General features: G+C 39.5%; 3 protein-coding genes, 1 long non-coding RNA gene and 1 pseudogene across 6 annotated transcripts in view; 1 reads left to right on the top strand and 4 right to left on the bottom strand.

Annotated features, from left to right (window-relative positions):
* LOC110066705 (uncharacterized) overlaps positions 1 to 18,833 on the top strand; it is a 35,914-nt gene extending 17,081 nt beyond the window's left edge. The window contains exons 3-5 of one of the 2 annotated variants that reach the window (XR_002298598.2): positions 7,244 to 7,328; positions 18,131 to 18,235; positions 18,759 to 18,833. This is a non-coding gene — a long non-coding RNA (uncharacterized LOC110066705). Of the gene's footprint in view, positions 1 to 7,243; positions 7,334 to 18,130; positions 18,236 to 18,758 lie in introns of both variants that reach the window. The other variant, XR_016209252.1, reaches the window with a different exon arrangement.
* LOC110066699 (A disintegrin and metalloproteinase with thrombospondin motifs 6-like) overlaps positions 1 to 21,581 on the bottom strand; it is a 58,551-nt gene that overhangs the window by 14,801 nt on the left and 22,169 nt on the right. For both annotated transcript variants that reach the window (XM_089296310.1, XM_089296309.1), the window contains exons 12-20: positions 21,075 to 21,220; positions 20,812 to 20,875; positions 20,195 to 20,300; positions 19,624 to 19,757; positions 18,694 to 18,814; positions 18,074 to 18,154; positions 17,488 to 17,648; positions 16,849 to 17,011; positions 14,284 to 14,422 (exon numbers count right to left, since the gene is read on the bottom strand). In XM_089296310.1, coding sequence (XP_089152436.1) covers positions 14,284 to 14,422; positions 16,849 to 17,011; positions 17,488 to 17,648; positions 18,074 to 18,154; positions 18,694 to 18,814; positions 19,624 to 19,757; positions 20,195 to 20,300; positions 20,812 to 20,875; positions 21,075 to 21,220 — 1,115 coding nt within the window. The remainder of the gene's footprint in view (positions 1 to 14,283; positions 14,423 to 16,848; positions 17,012 to 17,487; positions 17,649 to 18,073; positions 18,155 to 18,693; positions 18,815 to 19,623; positions 19,758 to 20,194; positions 20,301 to 20,811; positions 20,876 to 21,074; positions 21,221 to 21,581) is intronic.
* Positions 1,245 to 3,230, bottom strand: LOC110066701 (neuropeptide FF receptor 2-like). The gene has a single exon (XM_020773944.2). The coding sequence runs from the start codon at positions 3,228 to 3,230 to the stop codon at positions 2,172 to 2,174; it is 1,059 nt and encodes a 352-aa protein (XP_020629603.1). The 3' UTR covers positions 1,245 to 2,171.
* On the bottom strand, positions 5,089 to 6,736 carry LOC149108474 (neuropeptide FF receptor 1-like). Its single transcript, XM_089296311.1, has one exon. The coding sequence runs from the start codon at positions 6,163 to 6,165 to the stop codon at positions 5,089 to 5,091; it is 1,077 nt and encodes a 358-aa protein (XP_089152437.1). The 5' UTR covers positions 6,166 to 6,736.
* On the bottom strand, positions 9,984 to 12,887 carry LOC110066702 (neuropeptide FF receptor 2-like; annotated as a pseudogene).

The following is a 21,581-nucleotide window of genomic DNA, read 5'->3' as shown; positions in this document are numbered from 1 at the left end:
TTTGAAAGGCGAGAAATCGCATATGACCTAAGGGACTCTGTGAATAAACTCAATGTTCCATTACCGCGCACAGACTATTACAAAGATAGCTTTAGCTATAGTGGCGCCATTCTCTGGAACAGTCTTCCTTACAACTTAAGGGAAGCAGAGTCCCTTGGGCAATTCAAACGACTACTCAAAGAAGAACTGTAAGGCACGGCATTCGTGGAAAGCAGCTTTTTATTTAAATATTTCTCATTATATCAGTATTTGTATTTTCATAGATATTTTTAAAAGCTGACGAATTTTGTACCGTGGATAAATAAAGATTATCTATCTATCTATCTAGTCTACCAGGGGACGCTATTTGGTTAAATAAACAGCCATGCTTTTGCAAAGGATTAACTTTGTATTTGGGATAAGGTTGCATTTCCAAGTAGTGCGCATGCTAGACAACTCACGTGTGAGACATAATCTACATCAAATTCGAATGAGAATACTCTTCTCTGAGATAAAAAAAAAAAAAAAAATTACACTGTTGATGCTATCCCCCATCCCTTTGAAAACTGAGAATACGATTTACGGACACGTGGCAATCGTTAAAACGCAAATTGAGAAGTTATTGGAGAGAGAGAGAATGTTTTATGGGAGAATTGATTGTAAACTTGTGGTTATCTGCACGTTTTGATGTCTGATTCTACGAAATTATAATAAGCGTCAGTCAAACTCTGATGATAAGCAATCACTCTTTATCATATGAAGCTGGGAATACAAATATAGAAAACAATTATTGACATTTTGCTTTCCGCGAGGACCAGAAATTGTATCAAACAAATAACAGGCATCGCGCTGACGCAGATAAGGTAGGAACATGCGTAGGCATAAAATTGGCTAGGATGCACAAACGTACAGCCTGTGATGTCCTCGGGGTACAAATATGCTGTATGCATTTAAGATGGTGACCGAAGTTCAAGTCATTCGAAGACAGGTTACTGTTCAAGAAGATTCCTTATGAAAATTAAAGTTATGGATATTGATTGATAGAATGATTAGTAACATGGTCTGCGCGTTTTCTTGTTTAGATCTTTCTCTTTCTGTTCTTTCATAATACGGCAATTAAGTGAGAAAGCCAAATAGTCTTGATAAAGTTTCAAAATATTAAAAAGCAGAAAACAACAAAAAAAAGGCATTCCGTGTAGGCTTTTGTGAGACGAAAAAACCCGTGCATAAACACATGATTCTTGACTTATCTGCCTATTTGTGGATTTTCTTTCACTTTGGTTCCTTTCATAATACGAAAAGGAATTGTCTGATTTTCATGTACGTCCGTCAAAAAAAAAAACCTGTTAGGCCCAAATTAATTTTCAACAGATTCATAGTACAAGTTTATACTTCAATTGTGGTTGGCATTCAGGTGCCATTCTCACATTTCTTCAAGAGATTTTGTAAGTGCAAAATTATTGACTCTGCAAACTGAGGGAACATTTCTTTCATACATTTCAGTTTCAAGAAATAACCAGAGCTCCTTTAATTTGGGTTTGATCATTTTATTACCTTGCATTTTACCAATAGAATTCTTGACGACCTTTGTTATGTACATTACAGATCTAATAAGAGGAACTTGCTCGGCGCTAGAAATTTTCTATCAGTGGATACGATGTTTCTTATAAACTAATTCAAAATAAAACACTCATTTCTCCTTGTAACAGTTAACAGTTCATGCCTCAAAGAATTGTTCATTCCGTCAGAGTTCGTTCCTGCTGTTTTACTTGGTTTCTCACTGCTGTTCTACCTCTTCATCACCATTCAATCCTCAAGTTATATGTACGGCAGCTCTCTCTATAAATAACACTTTTTCACAGATAAATTGTGATTTATCTCTGCGTTTCAAATCTGTGACAGGTCAAGTTTCGTAAAGCATCGAAATTGCCTGTCTGTGCTGATTTCTGACTTACCAATATCAGTTCTTTGGCGTGGAATATGCGCCTCAGCACGTCACCATCGGGAAACACACACAATGTAAAATACTTCTCCTCCTCTTACATGTGTATGCTGATATTCAACGTCAGTGAAAGCTATCGAAAGCGGTGGAGGTCTCGCCGGAGAATGTTATTCTACTGAGCGTGATACATATTTAATTTCACCTTCTCATGGAGTCTGTCAGGCTGGTTTTCCAGTTTAGCATCAATCATCTAGGTAGTAAGGGATCTTGCCAAATTTAAATTTAATATTTCAGTTCGATTTTGTGAATCTACCCTTCTTTTACAAAACAAACGGTTAATTTCCTGCTTAAAATCTCCGTTATAATATGCGTAAATTAATGGATTTACCAGTGAGCTTGTGTATGTGGCAAAGTCGACCATCCAGCTCACTAATAACATGGCGTCGAAGGATTTACTGTTGAGAGTGCCATAAGATCTCAACATGGCGAGAACGGCAGCGGGGCCTAGGGACAGGGTATATCCAAATACAGTGATAAGAAGCATGCGCACCGCTTTAGATTTCGATTTTACCACCACTGGGTTCATCATTCCACTGTTACCTCTGTGATACAAGAAGATGGCTACTTTGGCGTACAACGCAAAAATGGTGGCCAATGGAACGAGAAATGCAAGAAGAAAATACAACGTGGTTGAAGACTGCCCCAGTAGATTTTGTGGAATATCACAAAGTTTCTTGTCAGTACAATTTTCGCAGACCATACCTCGAGCTTCGGGAATGTCTAGAACAGAAATGCTATCCACGCTGACAACAGAAGGACACGACACAGTGGTAGCATACGCCCAACAGAGGCAAACAAGGAAGAAAGGCTTTCTCTTTGACTTCAAACTCTTCAAAGGGTGGACAATGTTTTGATACCTATCGATAGCTATGACAACCAGACTGACAAATATGGCTGAGGCGGAGGTCTTTGTGAAAAATGATATGGCTTTACACTGGTACATGTTGATTCCTGATGCCGGAACTGCGAAGTAGACAATTAAAGGGAAGACAAGGAGGCGATATACCAGCTCCACGATGGACAAATGCGTAATGAAGAAATTTGAACTGTTTCTTTTATAGCGTTTTCCACGCAGCATAACATAACATATGGCCGCATTGACGACTATGCCCAACAAGATAACGAGCAGATTAATCGACAAAATCACAGAGAAGGCGATTCGTGCTTCCTCGTACGAACGAATGAGCAAAAGTGTTGAGCCGCGAGTATCAGTTGAGTTTATCCTGTTTGTGAAAGCTTCTTTGGGCATTGTGAATTACAAAAAAAAACGTAAATCAGCACGGTCCATTTGAATAAAATGAAGACCACTTTTGTGGAAAGTACCTTCGATGAGCGCAGTGACAGCTGTGGTCTCTTGTTCACAGGCTCTGTAAAATACTACTGTTAAAATACACTCTTGTGCCTCAAATTTGGGTCAATCTTTTTCGAGTTTCCCAACGATAGCATTGTCGTCGATAGAAGACTGAAGTTATTTTGGCGAAGGCTTCGCCAATGATATTTCGCGAGAGTGTAGTAGTAGCTTTTGGTCAGGTCAGATAAATGTTTCACCTTTACTCCTCCTCCTTGTGAGTCTTGATTTAATTTGACATAGGTGGTAAGCTTCAGTTAAAACATTTTTCAGCCTGAGGACACTGTAATGTATTATTTGCAAATTAACTTTGAAGGAAGGCAAGGAAAAATTTTACGCCTGTCCTCTGCGCCTTCCGTGTCACAATATATTTTGAAAAGGTGGACGAGTTTAAATTAAACATTACTCAGCCTTAGAACATTAAATAATATCTACATATAAACTACTCACTCTTACATGTAGCATCGGACTTGTCTCAAATTATTACTCTACTGTCCATCAACGGACATGTAATGCTTGTTCTCTGCTCTTTTGTTTGTGAGATTTTAGCCTAACAACAGCTGTTGGTGATACTTGCATGTTCAAACAAAACAAGAAATATACAGCTCACTAATTAAATAGAGACGATCAATTGTGTTGATAAATAAACACTCTTTTGGTGCTGGAAGTACAAAATTTCGTTCAAAATCAATCAAACGCCCTCGTTGCTAAGAAACATGATGGGGAAACGTTTTTCGTTTACACAAATGGTTTGTAATGCAAACGGAATTTTAACTTGTTTATGTAGCTAAATATAATGCCCCTTTGTTTCCTTCCAGCTATCGTTTGCTCCATATTAATCCTACAAGATATTGTCTGATGTTTTGTAACGGTAGTTTATCTCCCTCCTCCGCGGAGGTTCCCTGTGGGAAATTGAATTGGGAGTGGGAAGGCGCTTCCGTTTTTCCCTCTCGTCAGCCTGCGAACAGCACGAAAGAGGCCTCTGCGGAGGAGAAGGTTAGTGTATGGTATAGAGAGATATAAGGAGTGTCTCAGGCAGCAGATTTCAGAGGTCTCTGCTGCGTGCCGTTTTGCAGCAGGATATCAGAGAATCACCATGGACAATGTGAACTAAGTTGCGCGAAGCACTGAGTAATGATGCCAGATTCAATTGAATGCTGCCTCCGCTTCTTCTTGGAGTGACTTGGTGGTAGACCGTTTTGGTTTCCTAGAGAGTCCGATATTTGACAGGAAGGACATGGGCAATGAAACACTGAAACCACGGTAACCGTCTTCGACAGGTACAATGCTGTGGGAACAGCCTCCATTTTCACAGTTAGCTCGTTGGCATGAAGTCCCTTCACAAAGTACGGTTAGTTCAACGAGGTGCACGGTCTGCAGGAGTCGGACCAAATGATGATATCCGAGCGCTCATGCGTTATAGCACTGTGACCAGACCTTCAGAGAGGTCAGCCAACAACTAATTGTCGGCAAACTCCTCCTCGAACTAGTGCCAGTTTGGAGAACCATTATCTTGAGGAGGAGAATCCAGAGTTGAAGAGTGAACTTTTCAGGTCAATCTTGAGGTCGCAGATAACGTAAGATAATTTTTCTGTTACGTTTACAGCTACATCTCATTACTACACTTTATAAGACAATATAACAGTTGGTTTTATACCGGCCACAGGACCGCAATATATTTTTGAGATGCCATTTTCATTGTAACGAAAACTCAAGAAAGATAGCTCGAGTAATCTTGTTTACACCTGTTTGAAGACCACTACCTGCTTGGGTTTTGCACACTTGACGAAGGTGCAGAAAATTTTGTGTTATTTCTGCAAAACTGTTTTAAAAGTTGCTTTCGGAAGTCTCCGTTATAGTATGCATAAATCATCGGATTTCCAAGTGAACTGGTGAGTGTCAGAATTTGGACCATCCAGCTGACTGCGAACAGTTTGTGAAATGAGGTATTGTTGAAGTTTCCATAAGACCTTAGCGTGACAAAGAGAGACCCAGGACCTAATGACAAAGCATATCCAAAGACGGCTAAAACAAGCATGCGCACTGCTTTGGACTTTGATCTAGCCACCACTTTGTGCATTATCCCATTGCTGCTACTTTGGTGCAAGACAATAGCAATTTTTGTATACAGCACAAAAATCAAAATCAGTGGAAAAAGAAAAGCGAAGACAAAATACGACGTTGTGGAAACCTGACCCATTGCGTTTTGTGGCACATCGCAAATCTCCATGTCAGTACAATTTTTACAGTCCATTCCTTGAGCTTCTGGAATCTCGTATATGGAAATGCTTTTCACGCTCACCACAGAAGGAATCGTTACAACTATAGCGTATAACCAAACGAGAAAAACCAGATGAGCAGGCTTTCTCCTAGACTTCAAGGCTTTCATGGGATACGCGATGTTTTGGTATCTGTCAGTTGCTATGGCAGCTAAACTTATAAATGTGGCTGAAGCGAACGTGTTGGAAAACAAACATAGAAATTTGCATTGGATGCTTTCAATTTCCGACGTTGTCATCAAGGAATAGACAACAGTCGGAAAGACAAGCAGGCGTAAAACGAGTTCTGTCACTGACAAATGTAGAATGTAGAAGTTTGAGGTGTTCTTCTTGTAGCGTTTACCACGAAGCATGACAAAACAGATAACTCCATTCGTGACAATTCCAAACACAAATAAAAACATGGTTATTGATAGAATGCTTGAAAATGAAAGCTGAGCTTCTTTGTGAGAGCGAATAAGAAGAACAAGTACCCCATTGCTATCTGTACTTATAGAGTTTTCTTGTTGTGTTGTTGGATTCATGTCTTCGACGTTTCGATCATCTATTGGTTCCATAATTGGAAGAGTTTGATATGTAATCTCAGTGGTGTTCCGTACAAAGCTGCCTTAATCACTAGTAAACTAGTTTTGTTAAGGCTTCCGACGACTTGAGTCCTGTTCTTCAGCAAAAATGGTTCGTCCTGCGGTCCAACGCGATTTCAGACTTAACCAGAACAGATGTTCATACCTTGGCTCATTAGCTCGTTTTCGTCTTTGCTGTTTTTCCAAAATACAACAAGGAAAAGCCACAGAGCGTAATATGCACGAATATTTTTCCCTAGTGTGACGCTCTTGAGAAGACTTTCACCATTATTTCAGCTGAGTGAAGCGCGAGAGCATTTTCAGATAGGGTGTGCTATGAAACCTGAGACGACCACTTCAATGGCAGATGAACTGAATTTAATGATAAAAAAACGTCGGCGTGATCTTATAAGTACTACTTTAAAGTGGGCTTTCCTTATGGATATCTATTTATTTGGACAACAGCCTACTGGCAGCCGAACAAAGGGTGTTGTTATTTTAAACCTCCTTCAGGTGTGAACTTATTAAAACACAGCGTGTATTTTCTTTATGCACACCCATTTATTCCCAAGAATTTGATTATCTATAACACGCCTGAAAGTAAATTAATTTTTTAGCAGTTAGATTGCTTTGCTTGTTTGCTGCTTTAAACTTAAACATATTAATATTTTAAATCACTTCAACAATATATATTAAGGAAATATGCTTTCTGCTTTGCAATCGTCACGATCAAACCCTTTGCAGATTGTTTATGACTCGCTCAATTTTTTGCCTTTCCTTCGTAGCTTTGCACTGAAAAGTTCGAATTGCCATATCAGTGTGAAATTTCCAAGAGATTTTTAGAGCGCCGTGACTCTTTCACAATGACAATTTTTTTCAAATGAAAAACAATTCATAGGGGTTTCGAACTTAGGATAACACATTATTCCTAATCTAATAGATTTAATAACGACAAATTTAAATTTATAATGCACTATCTACTGATAAATTATGAATACAACCTTACTGGGTATGATTTAAAATGATTCCGAAAGGATTCCTTATTACTAAAACTCAGTTTCTTTAACTTCAGGCCTAGCAATCATGATGGGTGCGAGTTCCAAGTGCCTCAAGAGTACACTCGTTAAGTCAATCCGGAGTTCACAGGGGACTTAAATGTAAGGTATTATTATCTCTGTTAGCCTATCGCAACATTTTGATCAATTACTCGTACTTCTATGCTTTCATTACCAGATCTTATTACAATATAACAGCTGCCAGCTGCTTTAGAACTGAAATCCAACTTAGTGATAATCATTTATTTTTAATAATGTGTTCAGTTGATTTGCAAAACATGAAGTAAACAACTTTTCAGAATAGCAGGAATAGCATGAATATGGATTCGAGGTTTCTCTAAAATGAGCTAAAACAATATTATGCAGACATTACCCTAACTTATGAAACCGTATTGTAGGGAAGCAGCTTATTGGAGTATATACAGTTAATGTATAGCAGAGATGTTGAACTTTTGTCAAATATGGTGATAAATGTCAGTTAAATGTTGAATATTCATAAAATTCCTAAATATTCAAATGCACATGTTGCTGTTGCTGACCTTCCCAAGTTTATAAGTTCCCGCCACATTGACACAGATTTACAAGAGAACAACTCAGTGTTACGTAAACTCTACAGTCACAGTCTTGTTGAAATTATCCTCAGTGCTACGCACAATTTACTTTATGTCCGCCTCTTACTTGATTCCCATGCAATTCTGTGTTTCGATTTAAAAGATTACACGTTTCATTTAAAATGCTTTTTAATACCCCAAGTATAATTCATAGGATCATCAACATTGATTTGTTTATAGCTGTACGGTTATTGTTTTGAAGCTTCCATGTAATTAGTTTTCCTAAAGTTCACAGATAATTTGCTAATATCGCAATATCATGGCTTACTGATTTATAACATGACTTATTACATGGCTAGCTACGGGATCGGGTAAGATGAATCAAATCCTGCGCTGTGATTGGCTACCCGAGCGGGCAAGATGGAGCTATCTTGCCCGCTCGGGACTACCCGCCATGTCCTGCAAGAAAATTGTCCCCGAAAGCCATATAATAAATCCTTTATTGACCAAGCTCGTTCGGTCAAGATGGCTTGATATTGGCGTCGTTCTTTTTTTGCGAGTTTATGGACCTCGACTCCGTCTCGGTCCATAAACACGCAAAAAAAAAAAAAGAACTTGGCCAATATCCAGCTTTATTATATGGCTAGCTCCGTGAGCGGGCAAGATGAATCAAATCCTGCGCTGTGATTGGCTACCCGAGCGGGCAAGATGGAGCCCGCTCGGGACTGCCCGCCGATCAGCAATATCTATAGCTGTACGGTTATTGTTTTGAAGCTTCCATGTAATTAGTTTTCCTAAAGTTCACAGATAATTTGCTAATATCGCAATATCATGGCTTACTGATTTATAACATGACTTATTACATGGCTAGCTACGGGATCGGGTAAGATGAATCAAATCCTGCGCTGTGATTGGCTACCCGAGCGGGCAAGATGGAGCTATCTTGCCCGCTCGGGACTACCCGCCATGTCCTGCAAGAAAATTGTCCCCGAAAGCCATATAATAAATCCTTTATTGACCAAGCTCGTTCGGTCAAGATGGCTTGATATTGGCGTCGTTCTTTTTTTGCGAGTTTATGGACCTCGACTCCGTCTCGGTCCATAAACACGCAAAAAAAAAAAAAGAACTTGGCCAATATCCAGCTTTATTATATGGCTAGCTCCGTGAGCGGGCAAGATGAATCAAATCCTGCGCTGTGATTGGCTACCCGAGCGGGCAAGATGGAGCCCGCTCGGGACTGCCCGCCGATCAGCAATATCTATAGCTGTACGGTTATTGTTTTGAAGCTTCCATGTAATTAGTTTTCCTAAAGTTCACAGATAATTTGCTAATATCGCAATATCATGGCTTACTGATTTATAACATGACTTATTACATGGCTAGCTACGGGATCGGGTAAGATGAATCAAATCCTGCGCTGTGATTGGCTACCCGAGCGGGCAAGATGGAGCTATCTTGCCCGCTCGGGACTACCCGCCATGTCCTGCAAGAAAATTGTCCCCGAAAGCCATATAATAAATCCTTTATTGACCAAGCTCGTTCGGTCAAGATGGCTTGATATTGGCGTCGTTCTTTTTTTGCGAGTTTATGGACCTCGACTCCGTCTCGGTCCATAAACACGCAAAAAAAAAAAAAGAACTTGGCCAATATCCAGCTTTATTATATGGCTAGCTCCGTGAGCGGGCAAGATGAATCAAATCCTGCGCTGTGATTGGCTACCCGAGCGGGCAAGATGGAGCCCGCTCGGGACTGCCCGCCGTGTCCCGTAAGAAAAAAGAAAAATTTCCCTGAAAGCCATATAATAAATCCTTTATTGACCAAGCGAGTTTATGGACCTCGACTCCGTCTCGGTCCATAAACACGCAAAAAAAGAACTTGGCCAATATCTAGCCGTCTTGACCTCACACTTGGTCAATAACCCATACATCTTGACCTCACACTTGGTCAATAACCCATACATGATTTCTTTTCTCTGGCTGTACTAATTATGTTCACAAACCGTGAACATCCTACTTTTATGCCGTGGAATCCATTTTAGAAATAGATAACATGTACCGTGTTTCGAGTTTTAGTAGAATTCTACTAGTATACCAGTGCAAATGCTGTAATCTGATTGGCTGAGCCATCGTACACTATCAGCCATTAGTGTGCAGTGGTTGGAGGTCGTCCAGCAAATAGCGACGTTTTTTTTTTCGATTTTCCAAAGTTTTGGAGGAAAATTTTGATGCAAATGGATAATTAAATTCCTGCGAAGTCTAAACGAAGGACATTAACGGTTTCTTGACTTTTAAAAAGTTGAAATTATTAAAAAACTGATGCGCGCGCACACAACTTCAATTTTAAATGACAATTCAATCCGAGCGATCTTTTTCAGGGGCAAAGGTTAATAATACGTCAAGAAATAATTGGAAACCGTTATTTGAAGTAAATTTTGGTAAGAATTCTACTAAAACAATTAGATTATTCGCTCTCGATTTCTACGAGGTGATAGTTGATTCGGACTTCGGCCTCATCAGCTATCACCTCATAGAAATCTCGACCTTATAATCTAATTGTTAATTAGTATAAATCCACTAGCGTTCTATCACGGATACCGTTCTCTGATTGGCTACGCTACTCACTATCTATTCTGTGATAGAAAATGAGTAGCATAGCAATGTGCCCTTGTTAACAAAATGACGGCCACTTCTTGGCGTTTTCGAAGTGTCTGTGAAGAGGATTTAGATAAAGTTTTGAACGACTGGTTGATTTATATCAGATTATTCCCTGCGCCCTCGTCGACTATCACGCGATAGAAATCTCGAGCTCATAATCTAATTGTTTATTAGTAGAATTCTACTAGTATACTAATGCAAATGCCGCAATCTGATTGGCTGAGCTACTCGTATACTATCAGTCATTAGAGTGCAGTGGCTGTCGGTCGTCCACAAAATGCGACGTTTTTATCGTTTTTCCGAAGTTTTGGAAGAAAGTTTAGATGTAAATAGATAATTAAATTCCTGAGAAGACTAAAAGAAGAACATTAGCGGTTTCTTGACTTTAAAAACTTGAAATTATTGAAAAAACGGGTGCGCGCGCATAAACAACTGCAAATTTACCAAGAACAATTCAATGAGTGCGATTTTGTTAAAGCGTAAAGTTCAATAATGAGTAGAAAAATAATTAGAAACCGTTATTTGCGTTTATTCCAGTTAGAATTCTACTAAAACAATCAGATTAAATAGAAACACGATTATAAACCAATCAGCGCTCCTATATAAATTTGAGTTCGTTCTAAATATCTACAGTGTCACGCCTTTGAGGCCTCAAGCTATCTGCGTGTCTTCAATTTGTTATTTTTAAGTTTCACGATACTTTTCATCGATTCTCCGCGTAAAGGCTACTACCTGCACGACTTTGTAAACTCACAGAAGGAGCAGGCGCTTTTTTTTCTGCAAAACAGCTTCAAAAGTTCCTTTCTGAAGTCTCCGTTATAGTATGCATAGATTATAGGATTTCCGAGTGAACTTGTGAGTTGTACAATTTCGACAATCCAACTGACTGCGAACTTTTGGTAAAACGAGGTATTGTTGAGATTTCCATAAGACCTCAACATGGCGAGGAGAGCTCCTGGTCCTAGCGACAAAGCATATCCAATTACCGCTAAGACAAGCATGCGGACTGCTTTGGACTTTGATCTTGCCGCCACTTTATGCATCATCCCATTGTTTCGTCTTTGGTGCAAGACAATAACAATCTTTGTGTATAGCACAAAAATCAATGTCAGTGGAATAAGAAAAGCAGATACAAAATACGACGTTGTGGATACCTGGCCAATGGCATTTTGTGGCATGTCGCAAATCCTCTTGTTAGAGCAAGTTTTACAATCCATTCCGTCAGCTTCTGGAAGTTCGCTGATAGATATACTTCTCATGTTCACTACACCGGGAATTGAGACTATGATAGCGTACAACCAAACGATAAAAACCAGATGAAAAGTCTTTCTCCTAGACTTCAAGGCTTTCATGGGATAGACGATGTTTTGATATCTATCAGTCGCTATAGCAGCTAAACTTATAAATGTGGCTGAACCGAAGGTGTTGAAAAACAGTGATAGAAATTTGCATTGGATGCTTTCAATTTTTGATGTTGTAACCAACGAATACACAACAATCGGGCCGATAAGAAGGCGTATAACAAGTTCCGTCACTGACAGATGCAAAATGAAGAAGTTTGAAGTGTTTTTCTTGAAGCGCTTTTCACGAAGCATGACAAAGCAAATGGCTCCATTCAGAATGACTCCCAACACAACTAAAAACATGACTATTGACAGAACAGTTGAAAATGATAGTGGAACTTCTTTGCGAGAGCGGATAAGAAGAACGATTGCTACCTCTTTGCCGCGAAACCCGACTGTCTTGTTGTCTTGATCAGTTGTCTCATTCATGGGGTATAGGTCTGTGATCTGTAATTCGCTGTTACCAATTCGTCTTAATATATAGGAATACACTAGGACCAATGCTTTTCAGGTGAAAATCTTTAAATTTGTTTCTCTTCGATTTCAATTACTTTTGTATGCTGTCATATAAGACTTTGATCACTCTCTGGATAGAAATGCAGTTGTCTTTGGCTGGAGAAACACCAACTTGTCTCTGCCTGTGTTGTTTTTCGACGATATATATTTTTCTAAGAGCTTGTCAAACTAGCGAAGAGTGCGTCAGTTCGCGTATATTTACGATTTTCCTTGGTATGGCGCTGTTGCGAAAACGTTGGCCAGTATTCCAAAAAGCTGGGTGCAGTCTGCGGGTATTTTCCGAGAGGATCTACTGTATATGGAAAACCTAATATGTGTTGGTTGCAGCGGCAGTTGAATTAGATTGAAAGAAAAAAGCCTGCGCGAACGTTTAAATAGTTAAATTTATTAATTGGACACCACTGGATTTTGTAATTGACACCCGAGCAACGTTTTTCACCTAAAGACTCCTTCAGGCGTGAACTTATTGTACACAACCATTTATTCCTCCGTTTCAGATCATCTAACGCACGAACAAAATTTGTCCAAAGCAAATTAATTTTAAAGCAATTAGACTTTAAGATTACTTTGTCTGTTAATTATTCAAAACATAAATGCATGGCCATGTTCAAAACCACATCGATGACATGATGGAAGTATGGCTTCTTTTTGACCGAAAAAGAATATAAGCTTTCATAAGCTATTTTCCAGTTGAACGTATGAGCAATTTCTTGCTTTAAAAACCAGTAAAATCTGCAAGAACCATAACTGCTCTACAGGAAATTAAAGAGACTCAGCACTAGGTGAAAAAACCTCCTTGAAATCGGTTGAAAACATATTCAGACCGGATGCTGTATGTTCATAGCACAACAGGGGAAAGTGCAAGATATATTAACAAATTTATACATTTAAAAAAGAGCTTCCCTTCGTTCGGCATACAAAATAAAGATAAAAATATTTAACAGAAAACTTGAGATATAGTTCATGACACAGGCGTAAGAGCACCCAAAATCTCTGTGAAACTCTATAAAGATAAGGCACCTTTAAATTGTTCGGTAACTAGGAAACATGTTTTTCTTTTTTTTGTACAATGCAGAAAGTTCTTAACTCGACCCGTCGATTACAATCTCTGTAACATCTTCTGCAACAGTCAGATTAAAGTAAATTAAGATAGAGACAAACAACACAGACAGAAAAAAAGACTGTTTGCCTGAACTATGAAAATATTGGAATTGTTTGCAATGGATGCGACGTTTCTTTCTTGTAAAACGATTTTGCGGAGTTGCCTTTACTACATTCACGTGTTAACGAAGCGGTTACCGATATAAGCTCCAATTTTTTTCCCATTAAAAGAGAGGCGGAAACTTTACCTAGCAGCAAACCTAACCCTTCCGCTGAAAGATAATGGTGTACTAGTAACATCTTTTTAAGTGATCTTGAGGTGTGCGTAAATTATTCAATGCATCATAGATTCTTAATAAGATTACAAATCTCCGAATAAGGGCATTCTACTTTCTACTAAAAATTAATAATTTCTTCCGATGGCACATATTTTCAATTTATTTTCAGTTACTAGATCGATTTTTTTTTCAGAAATCAGCAAAACTGTGAACGGGCTTAGATTTGATTGCAAGCGGAAATTTTGCAAACCTACACTGCTATTGTGTCGTAATATTACCTTAATCCTTCTTTTTAATTAAATTTCGGAAGTCCCCAAATTACTTTTGATGTAAATGTAAATAAACCACCCTTTCAGATAACTTTTGCGGAAATTACTCCTGTCAAAAACATAGGAAGGGATAAGCGCTACTGCCAAAAGTTGTCATATGAAATGCTATTATTAACTCACGCCGTGAAAAATCAATTGTAGAGGTTTGAAACTCAGTTGTAAATGCACTTCATGTTGTTTGCGTCAAACTGGTAAAAATCTGTTTGCAGATTTTTCAAATTGCTTTTCGAAACATGAGGCATTCTATCCTGAGGTGTTTTGCTTTTTTCTGTTATTAGCACTCACCATATTGGACACTGATGCACGTTACACACTCTTTCTTCCTGTCTTGGTTTCGTTGCACCTTTGCAGTAGAAGTCTTCCACCAAAGAAATGTTTCCTCGGTAAAAACGAATGCACCTCATTCGCAGACTTTTCCTTATACCTACAGAAAGCAAAAAAAAACAAGGTTTCTAAAAAACACAACTTTTTTTAAAAGATACTGATTGATAATATAATAATAGTAATACTAATAGTAATAATGATAATAATTAATGATAATAATAATTTAATAATTTTTAAAGCGCTACATGCGCTGATCAATAGCGCTTTTACAATTCATTGGAAACTAAATGAGAAAAATATGTCAGTTATTGATAATTATAATAAAGTTTCCATATAACGCGCGCTCTGATTGGCTGAAACAGCGTGCTTTATCAGAGAACAGAGCACGGGTTGAAGACGGTAAGTTGGCTTCCAAATTTTTGCTTCGGAATTTTGACAAATTTGACCCAAATTAAACATCCCCTGTGACTCAGACAAACGCACTGGAAGCGAGCTATTTTTCTGCAGTAAATATGGCTCACAGAGACCACTGTTAGCAACAGTAGTGTTAAAACTGTACTAAAATAACAAGTTTTGCTAGATTCCCGCCGACAAAACATGTACAGCTGTAGCGAAATACACAACTTCTCAACCGAAACAGTGCTTCGATAAAGACATTAATTTTGTTACGAAGGCAGAAATTATACTAAGAAGTAACACAACGACAGAAAACAATTGAACTGTCTCTGTTTATGATGAGAAGCTTTATTTTTGTAAATTTACAATTAAAAATGCTCATTTGCTCAAACAACACTTACATGCAGTGTAGTATCGCTCGTTCTCCGGTCATCTCAGCGAAGTAAACCGACGAGTGGTCAGTGCAAAACTTGTTCTGATATTCTCTTCTGTGCTCGAAGTAGAACCAGTGGGAGCCGTTAAGTCTTTCTAACTTTTACGCTAGTTCGGGCAATCTTGCTGCATGCGGCTACAAGCCGTAAATAACTGTAGCTCCTTTCAAATTCAACCCGGCATTTCGCATTTTCATCCACAAGCTTTGAGCTCCGCGTTTCGTAATTTCCTCTGGAAAAGTGCTCGTTTTCACGGGCCACAATACGGCCGGATTTCTCTGGACTATAAACCTTTACCTGCCTTGAGATCCGTATTTAAAAATTAACTTAAAAGCGAACTCTGAGGGCATCGTTCTTCTCTCGAAAGCCGCTCAAACTTCTCGAAACTGAAAGCTTAGCTGAAGTCCAGTTTGTGATTGACAGCTGTCGCTTCGTTAGCCAATCAAATTATTTGAACAGTTCTAACAAGGATTGTGATTGGCTTATTTTAGCGAGCTTTATCAGAGAACAGTGCACGGCTGACGCCACTTTTGCTCGTTTGGAAAATAAAGTTTCGTTTTAAAATTCAGCCGAATGCGTGGGGAAATTATCTGATTCTTTATCATAAAACAAATAAAGAAGCCTCGACTGTGCTCTGTTCTGTTGTAAAGCACTTAGGAAGCGGTAGAGCACTCAAGAAGTAGGGAAAAACACTCGACTACGTCTAGTGTTTTCCCCTACACTTCTTTCGTGCTCTACCGCTTCCAGCGTGCTTTACAACAGAACAGAGCACAGTCGGGGCTTCTTTATTTGTCAAATAGGAAATAAAAAATACGTTAAAATATATTAAAAATACATTAAAATGTCGACCTGCTTTTGGGTAAGGGAAAGGCTGAAGTTGGATAGAAGAAACCAATTCCTGTTGAATAGGCCATTTCCGAGTTACCTTGTGCCTCTGTTTCAAACCGAGTCCTCGTGCAAAACCTTTCATATGAAAATGAGTGTGATTTGCATGAGAATGAACCTTTAGGGGAAACACAGTTTCATATGAATGGTTTCGCAGGAAGACTCGTTTTGACAGAGAGGCAAAAGACAACTCGGAAATGGCCCATTGTTACGTGATCTTGAATCACCCATCTTGTACAAAACAGTAATTTTAATACCCCTCGGTTGTCCTTCTTTGCATTTGAAGCTTGGTGAAATGAAGTTTTCGTTTTCAGTTGAGCTGTTCCTTGCACGAACGAACCGAGTGCAGTATGTGTTGCCCTGATGGTTATTAGTTGCGGTGTAGGGTCCGTGGAAAAACCGATAAACCTGGCCATATTTTGGCTAATATTTATCCAGCATCTTCTCTGTGCTAGCGGTTTGTAGTACTGAAGGAATTTCTTGTCATTTTCTTGACATTTTTCAACATATTGCCGCCAGAGGCGTTAGGAGTATTACTGCGCCTTTCAATCACATGCGGAATCTAAAATTCAAAGCTCAACAGACAAATGCATTTTTCGCTACCGTCAATCAAATGTTTGACGGTTTTTCCCAGCTTCCGACTACTGCCCAGCGCGCGGTGATCAAATCAAATCGTTGAGCACAGTTCAGACAACATAGTCGGAAGCTGGGAGGAGCCGCCGAACATTTGATTGACGGTGGCGAAAACGCATTTGTCGGTTGAGCTTTGAATTTTAGAGTCCGCATGTGACTGAAATCCTTTCTAAATGTTTACCTCCTCCGCAGTGCACGTTACATTTGCCCCAGCCTCCATGAACCCATCCGTACGAGGCTTCGTGGAGTAGACGATGTTTCTTCTCATCTTTTTTTTTGTTGGTGTCGTGAAGTGGTACAGCGTATCGATACTCCACTCCAAGGTTAAAGCCATAGTAAAGCACCTGTAAGAAACAAAGAAGGTGTAAATCCTGTGTAAAGGTGTTGGTTTCCGTCTGTCTCGGGAGGCAATGGAATATACACAATGCATGGTTTCAGTCTCTTGTGGGGCTTCAGCACCTGCTCGTCTTTCTGTGTCTGTACAATCCTATCCTGGAAAGGCAGACCTAGTTACAGTTCCTACAAACAACTCTGTGGGTGATGCTACCCTCTGCCGTCTGCGTTCTCGTCTTTCTTTCCACAGCTCCTCCCTCTTCCTCTCGCTCCTGAGCACGTCTTGACTGTTTGTCTGCAGCAACGGGCTCTAGGCCTGTTAGTTTTCTGTCACATGCCGTCAGATCGCGCTTACAAAGTCTTTGCGAGGTCGTGAGCCGTGGGCAAGATGCTCTTCGGGTGGCCTATCATTGGGTGGCCATACTGAAACCATTTTTGTACTCTAACTGTGTAGAAACTAGCATAGTATTTCACAAGCAAAACTCACCATTATGTGCAAGGGAGCATTGGTCGGCCCGCGCGCTATGATCTTCTCCAAGGTTCCTTTTCGCATGTACCGGAATATAGTTCCGTCGGCGTTGACGTCACCGGGAAGTTGAATTCTCCAATTACCATTAATATAGTAAGTTCCGGCGTCTGCCCTGAGAGCTGCGTATGAGGAGAACTATGTTACTCTAGTCTTTTTCCAAACATATTGAAGGAATAACAGATTGCTTTTTACAGGGATAGTACAAAGTCCAGGAATTTGAAAAGCACAGAAAACTACTGACTGGAAGGCGTAGAGAATGGAGAAAAATTTGTGCAAACTGCCTCAAGCTCATTAGCTATTCACTGAATCTGTGTCAGCAATTAAGTTTCTTGGTCTTCTTATGTGATCTGACAATGAGAAAGTTATATCAATCGACAACTACGTAAGGGTATTACTGTACTTCGACTTTACTTTATTTTACTTTTGAGTTTGGAATACTTATGGTTTAGCCTTTCATTTGTCTTTACAACGTACAAAACTGTGTTACTGAGATTGCATTGCTCGTGTTGGGAAGAAAATTTACACAATTTGAATGAATCCTTACCAAGAAAACTCGTGCACGGTTTTGACTCGCTTATGCTTATACTCCTTGCTCCCTCAGGGATGACAGCAGCTTCCACGTAACCTGAGGAAAGAAGGAAGTGATCTCTTACTTACAGCAGAATACTCGAGATGTGTTTGCCCTAGTGTGCTTTCTGAAGATGGGGTAAGTAAGTTAATTTGACTAATATGTATATTTTTCCCTTATCCCGTCGTAGTTGACTGTTGTAAGTGCTAGTCGACATCATTTTGAATTTTGCGAGACAAACGTCTTTTTGAGTTGTAAGTTTTAATCTGGATTTAACGGTCACCACATTTCTTCTAGCCTCTTCTACGCTTAAAGTCAGTCGGGGCGCAGCGCGAGAAATGGCGCACGACAAGAAAGTGGAGAAGCGCGGCGCACCAAGCCTCTCTTTCCTTTATTTCGCTCCGCCGTTTTTTCGGGCTTCGCCCCAACTAACGTAACGCCTGGAAGAGGCTGCATTTCTACTTAAGTGTCAATCTTGCTCATAATTTTAAAATCATAAGATTTCTGCTATTCTAACGAATATAGAAGAAAATATGAAGAATGAATTACACTGAACTCGAGTAAGAAGTTAAACATCTAACCAGTTGCGACTGTACCTGATCCAGCTAGCTGATTAAACCTCCCTTCCACTGTACGACACGTTGTTCCGTTTCCTTTGCAGACGCCGCAGATATCCTCTTCTGCTCCTGAACCAATCTTATGGTCACAACCAACACCCTGGTGTATAAAGGACATTTTCAAAATTAAACTTGAAGGTATGATAATACGAAAAATCATAACAAAAGGAGGGTGCTAATAATTCACACTGTCTGGAAATACTTATGAAATAATCGTTTGCGGCGTGAAGGAACAGTTGAAAAATCGTCTCCTTTGGCAGGTTAAAACGAAGGGAGCGAGTTTTAATTTTTGTAACTTTTCGTCTTTCTTGACCTTTACGTAGTTTATGTAATTTACGTCTACAGGTCCTCGAGAGTCGAGAACCTGATCATTACGGTAAACACCAATCTCGTTCCTAGAGCCCATGTGTCGTTTGGTCAGGCGCTGACCAAAAGACACGTGGGCTCTGGGAACGAGATTGCCATGTTTTAAACCAAGGCACGCATGCGCCGTGAAACCGGAACTCCTAAAATCTTGGAGTCTGGAAATTGATTATTCCAGAGCTCCGTGTCTTGGCGCTGACCAAAAGACACGTGGGCTCTGGGAACGAGAATAGGTAAACACCTTTTCAGTACAAGCAAAATTTTCCTTAGTGAATGAAAGTGGTAGAAAAATCATAAAATTGCACTCTAGCCGTAGAGATGACATAGCTAAATGATTTCAAATCAGGCTGAGCTGTACCCTCAGTTTTCAAGTGTCGCGATCGATTGACCATACACACTGTACGTCAGTGCAAAAAAACGCGCGCAAACTGTCAATAATTTAGCGGCTAGTACCAATACTATGGTGATGCGGCGTGCTGTTTGAGTCAACATTTTCCTGTACTGTAAATTTTCTGAGCAAACATTTGAGAGGAAATGTTACCTTACCTGGCACTTTCCATCTATGCAAATGTCGATTGAGCCAGGTCTGCATGGAGTACCATCTATAACTTTAGCGGCGAGCTGCGCTGAGAAACGGTATTGAGGATCCCTTGGTTTGCAGAATAGGGAGCATGGCTGGCCTGAAACAAGAATGCGCAATGATAAGGACAACAACTTTATATATCACTTACGAATTGCAAATTAATGCATGTTCGATAAATTTCATTAGGAAGAGGAAACCTCGACAGCTTTCTTAAAACGAGGAAAGAAAGAAATAATTTTTTTACATGACTTTATAAAAGCCGATGATAAACCTGAATATATTACGCACTGCGTGCATTTTTTGACACGGTAAACCTGCTACATGTTTATAACGATTGGAAATCTGGATTTCTAGTTTTCATTTCTCCGACGTGCCAGTTTTTTTGGAAAGGCGATCATTGTTACCCATATAGTTCATAACTGTTTACAAATTTGAATAGGTAAAGCAACATTTCCGGGCAGACAGTTTTTAAAACACCTCGGTCAAATATTTCTGGTGTGATTTATGTGTGAGTTTGTTGTTGCACTTGCTTACCATCACTTATAACAGGGACCCAGTCGTGGTTCTCTCCTCTGTATTTCATACCGTTGAAAGATTCACACTGTAGAGTTCGGAAATCCCTAGATCTTGGCGGGCATGGCTGAAAAATGAAAATATGTATTTACTTACTACAAAGATCGATTAGCACACAAGCCATCTTTCATCGAAATACCTTTGTAAATTGCTTGTAGTGTATTCGGCAATAATACTCACGCCTTAGAAAATTGAGATAAGCTTCGAGGGGAGGTTTAATTTTTTGTTTTTGAATTGTTAATTTGTTCTTTGAGCCATGTGCTTCATTTTTGCATCAGTTTGTACAAGCTTTTTCGTAGAAGTACGTTTCTTCTGATTATTTGGAATGTCAGACCATGCATGTTTCCTTAAAACGTGGGTTTAACCAGAGCGCGACAGGGTAACCCCACCCACATTCCCCGCTTTCTGCTTGTCTGAACGACGAAACTTTCAAGTTAGATCGCTTTTTTAAGCAGTTTCAATCCATTCCGTTGATACTGAACAATTTCATCTTATTCCGTTTGACTAAGGCTTAGTACATTCTAATAGGTATGCAGACTAGCGCAAACATAACCTAGTCACTTCAGTCATTCCCTTACCTTTACATTACAAGTACGAAATTTCCTGGATTCTCCTTCACAATATCGGCCACCGTTCAAGGGGCTGAAATAAAAAAAACAGATGAGTTCGTTTAATTTTTAAAATGCCCTAAGGAGGGTCACTTTCAAAGTGTCATGCCGAGTTAGCTGTACGTACTTGATGCGAGGTTTCGTCAAAAACTCTTCTACGTCATTTTCACTACGTCGTCGTTGGTTAATATATCTGTACCTAGTTATACAAATGGAACTAAAATGCCGCTCACCTTGGTGAGTCACACTTTCTTTTCTGTGAAGTAACACCCATTCCACAGGTTCGGGAACATTTGCTCCATTTCGTCCAGGGACCCCAGCCACCGTCTCTTCTTAAAGGGATGGTACTGTTATCCACACATTCTCCATACATACACCACTAGGATCGTGAAATACAAAGTAGATTACCTCACATGTATTAGATGTAAACGAGAGTACCTCACATGTAGTAAATGTCAACTAGACTACCTAAAGTGTTTAAATGTAAACTAGATTTCCTTCATGTTAGCCTTCGGCTTTTGCATCTCTTATTTTAAACCGACATTGACACTCGAGGTGTGGCACAATTTCGTGTCTCGTATTTTAAACACGTGCTTTAACAGAAAAATCTCCTTCTGCATCGAGCACCTGAATGACTTGAATTTCATATTTGTTTACCCCCTTCCAAAACTCGTGAATTCAATTCAGCGTTTATTGTACACATCATACGTTATCATGAAAGAACAAGAAAGAAAACAACG

Source organism: Orbicella faveolata, unplaced genomic scaffold, assembly GCF_042242905.1.
Source record: "Orbicella faveolata isolate gen_17 unplaced genomic scaffold, um_ofav_v1 contig_26, whole genome shotgun sequence".
Taxonomy (NCBI): Eukaryota; Metazoa; Cnidaria; class Anthozoa; order Scleractinia; family Merulinidae; genus Orbicella; species Orbicella faveolata.
This window is presented reverse-complemented; position numbering and strand designations above follow the sequence as displayed.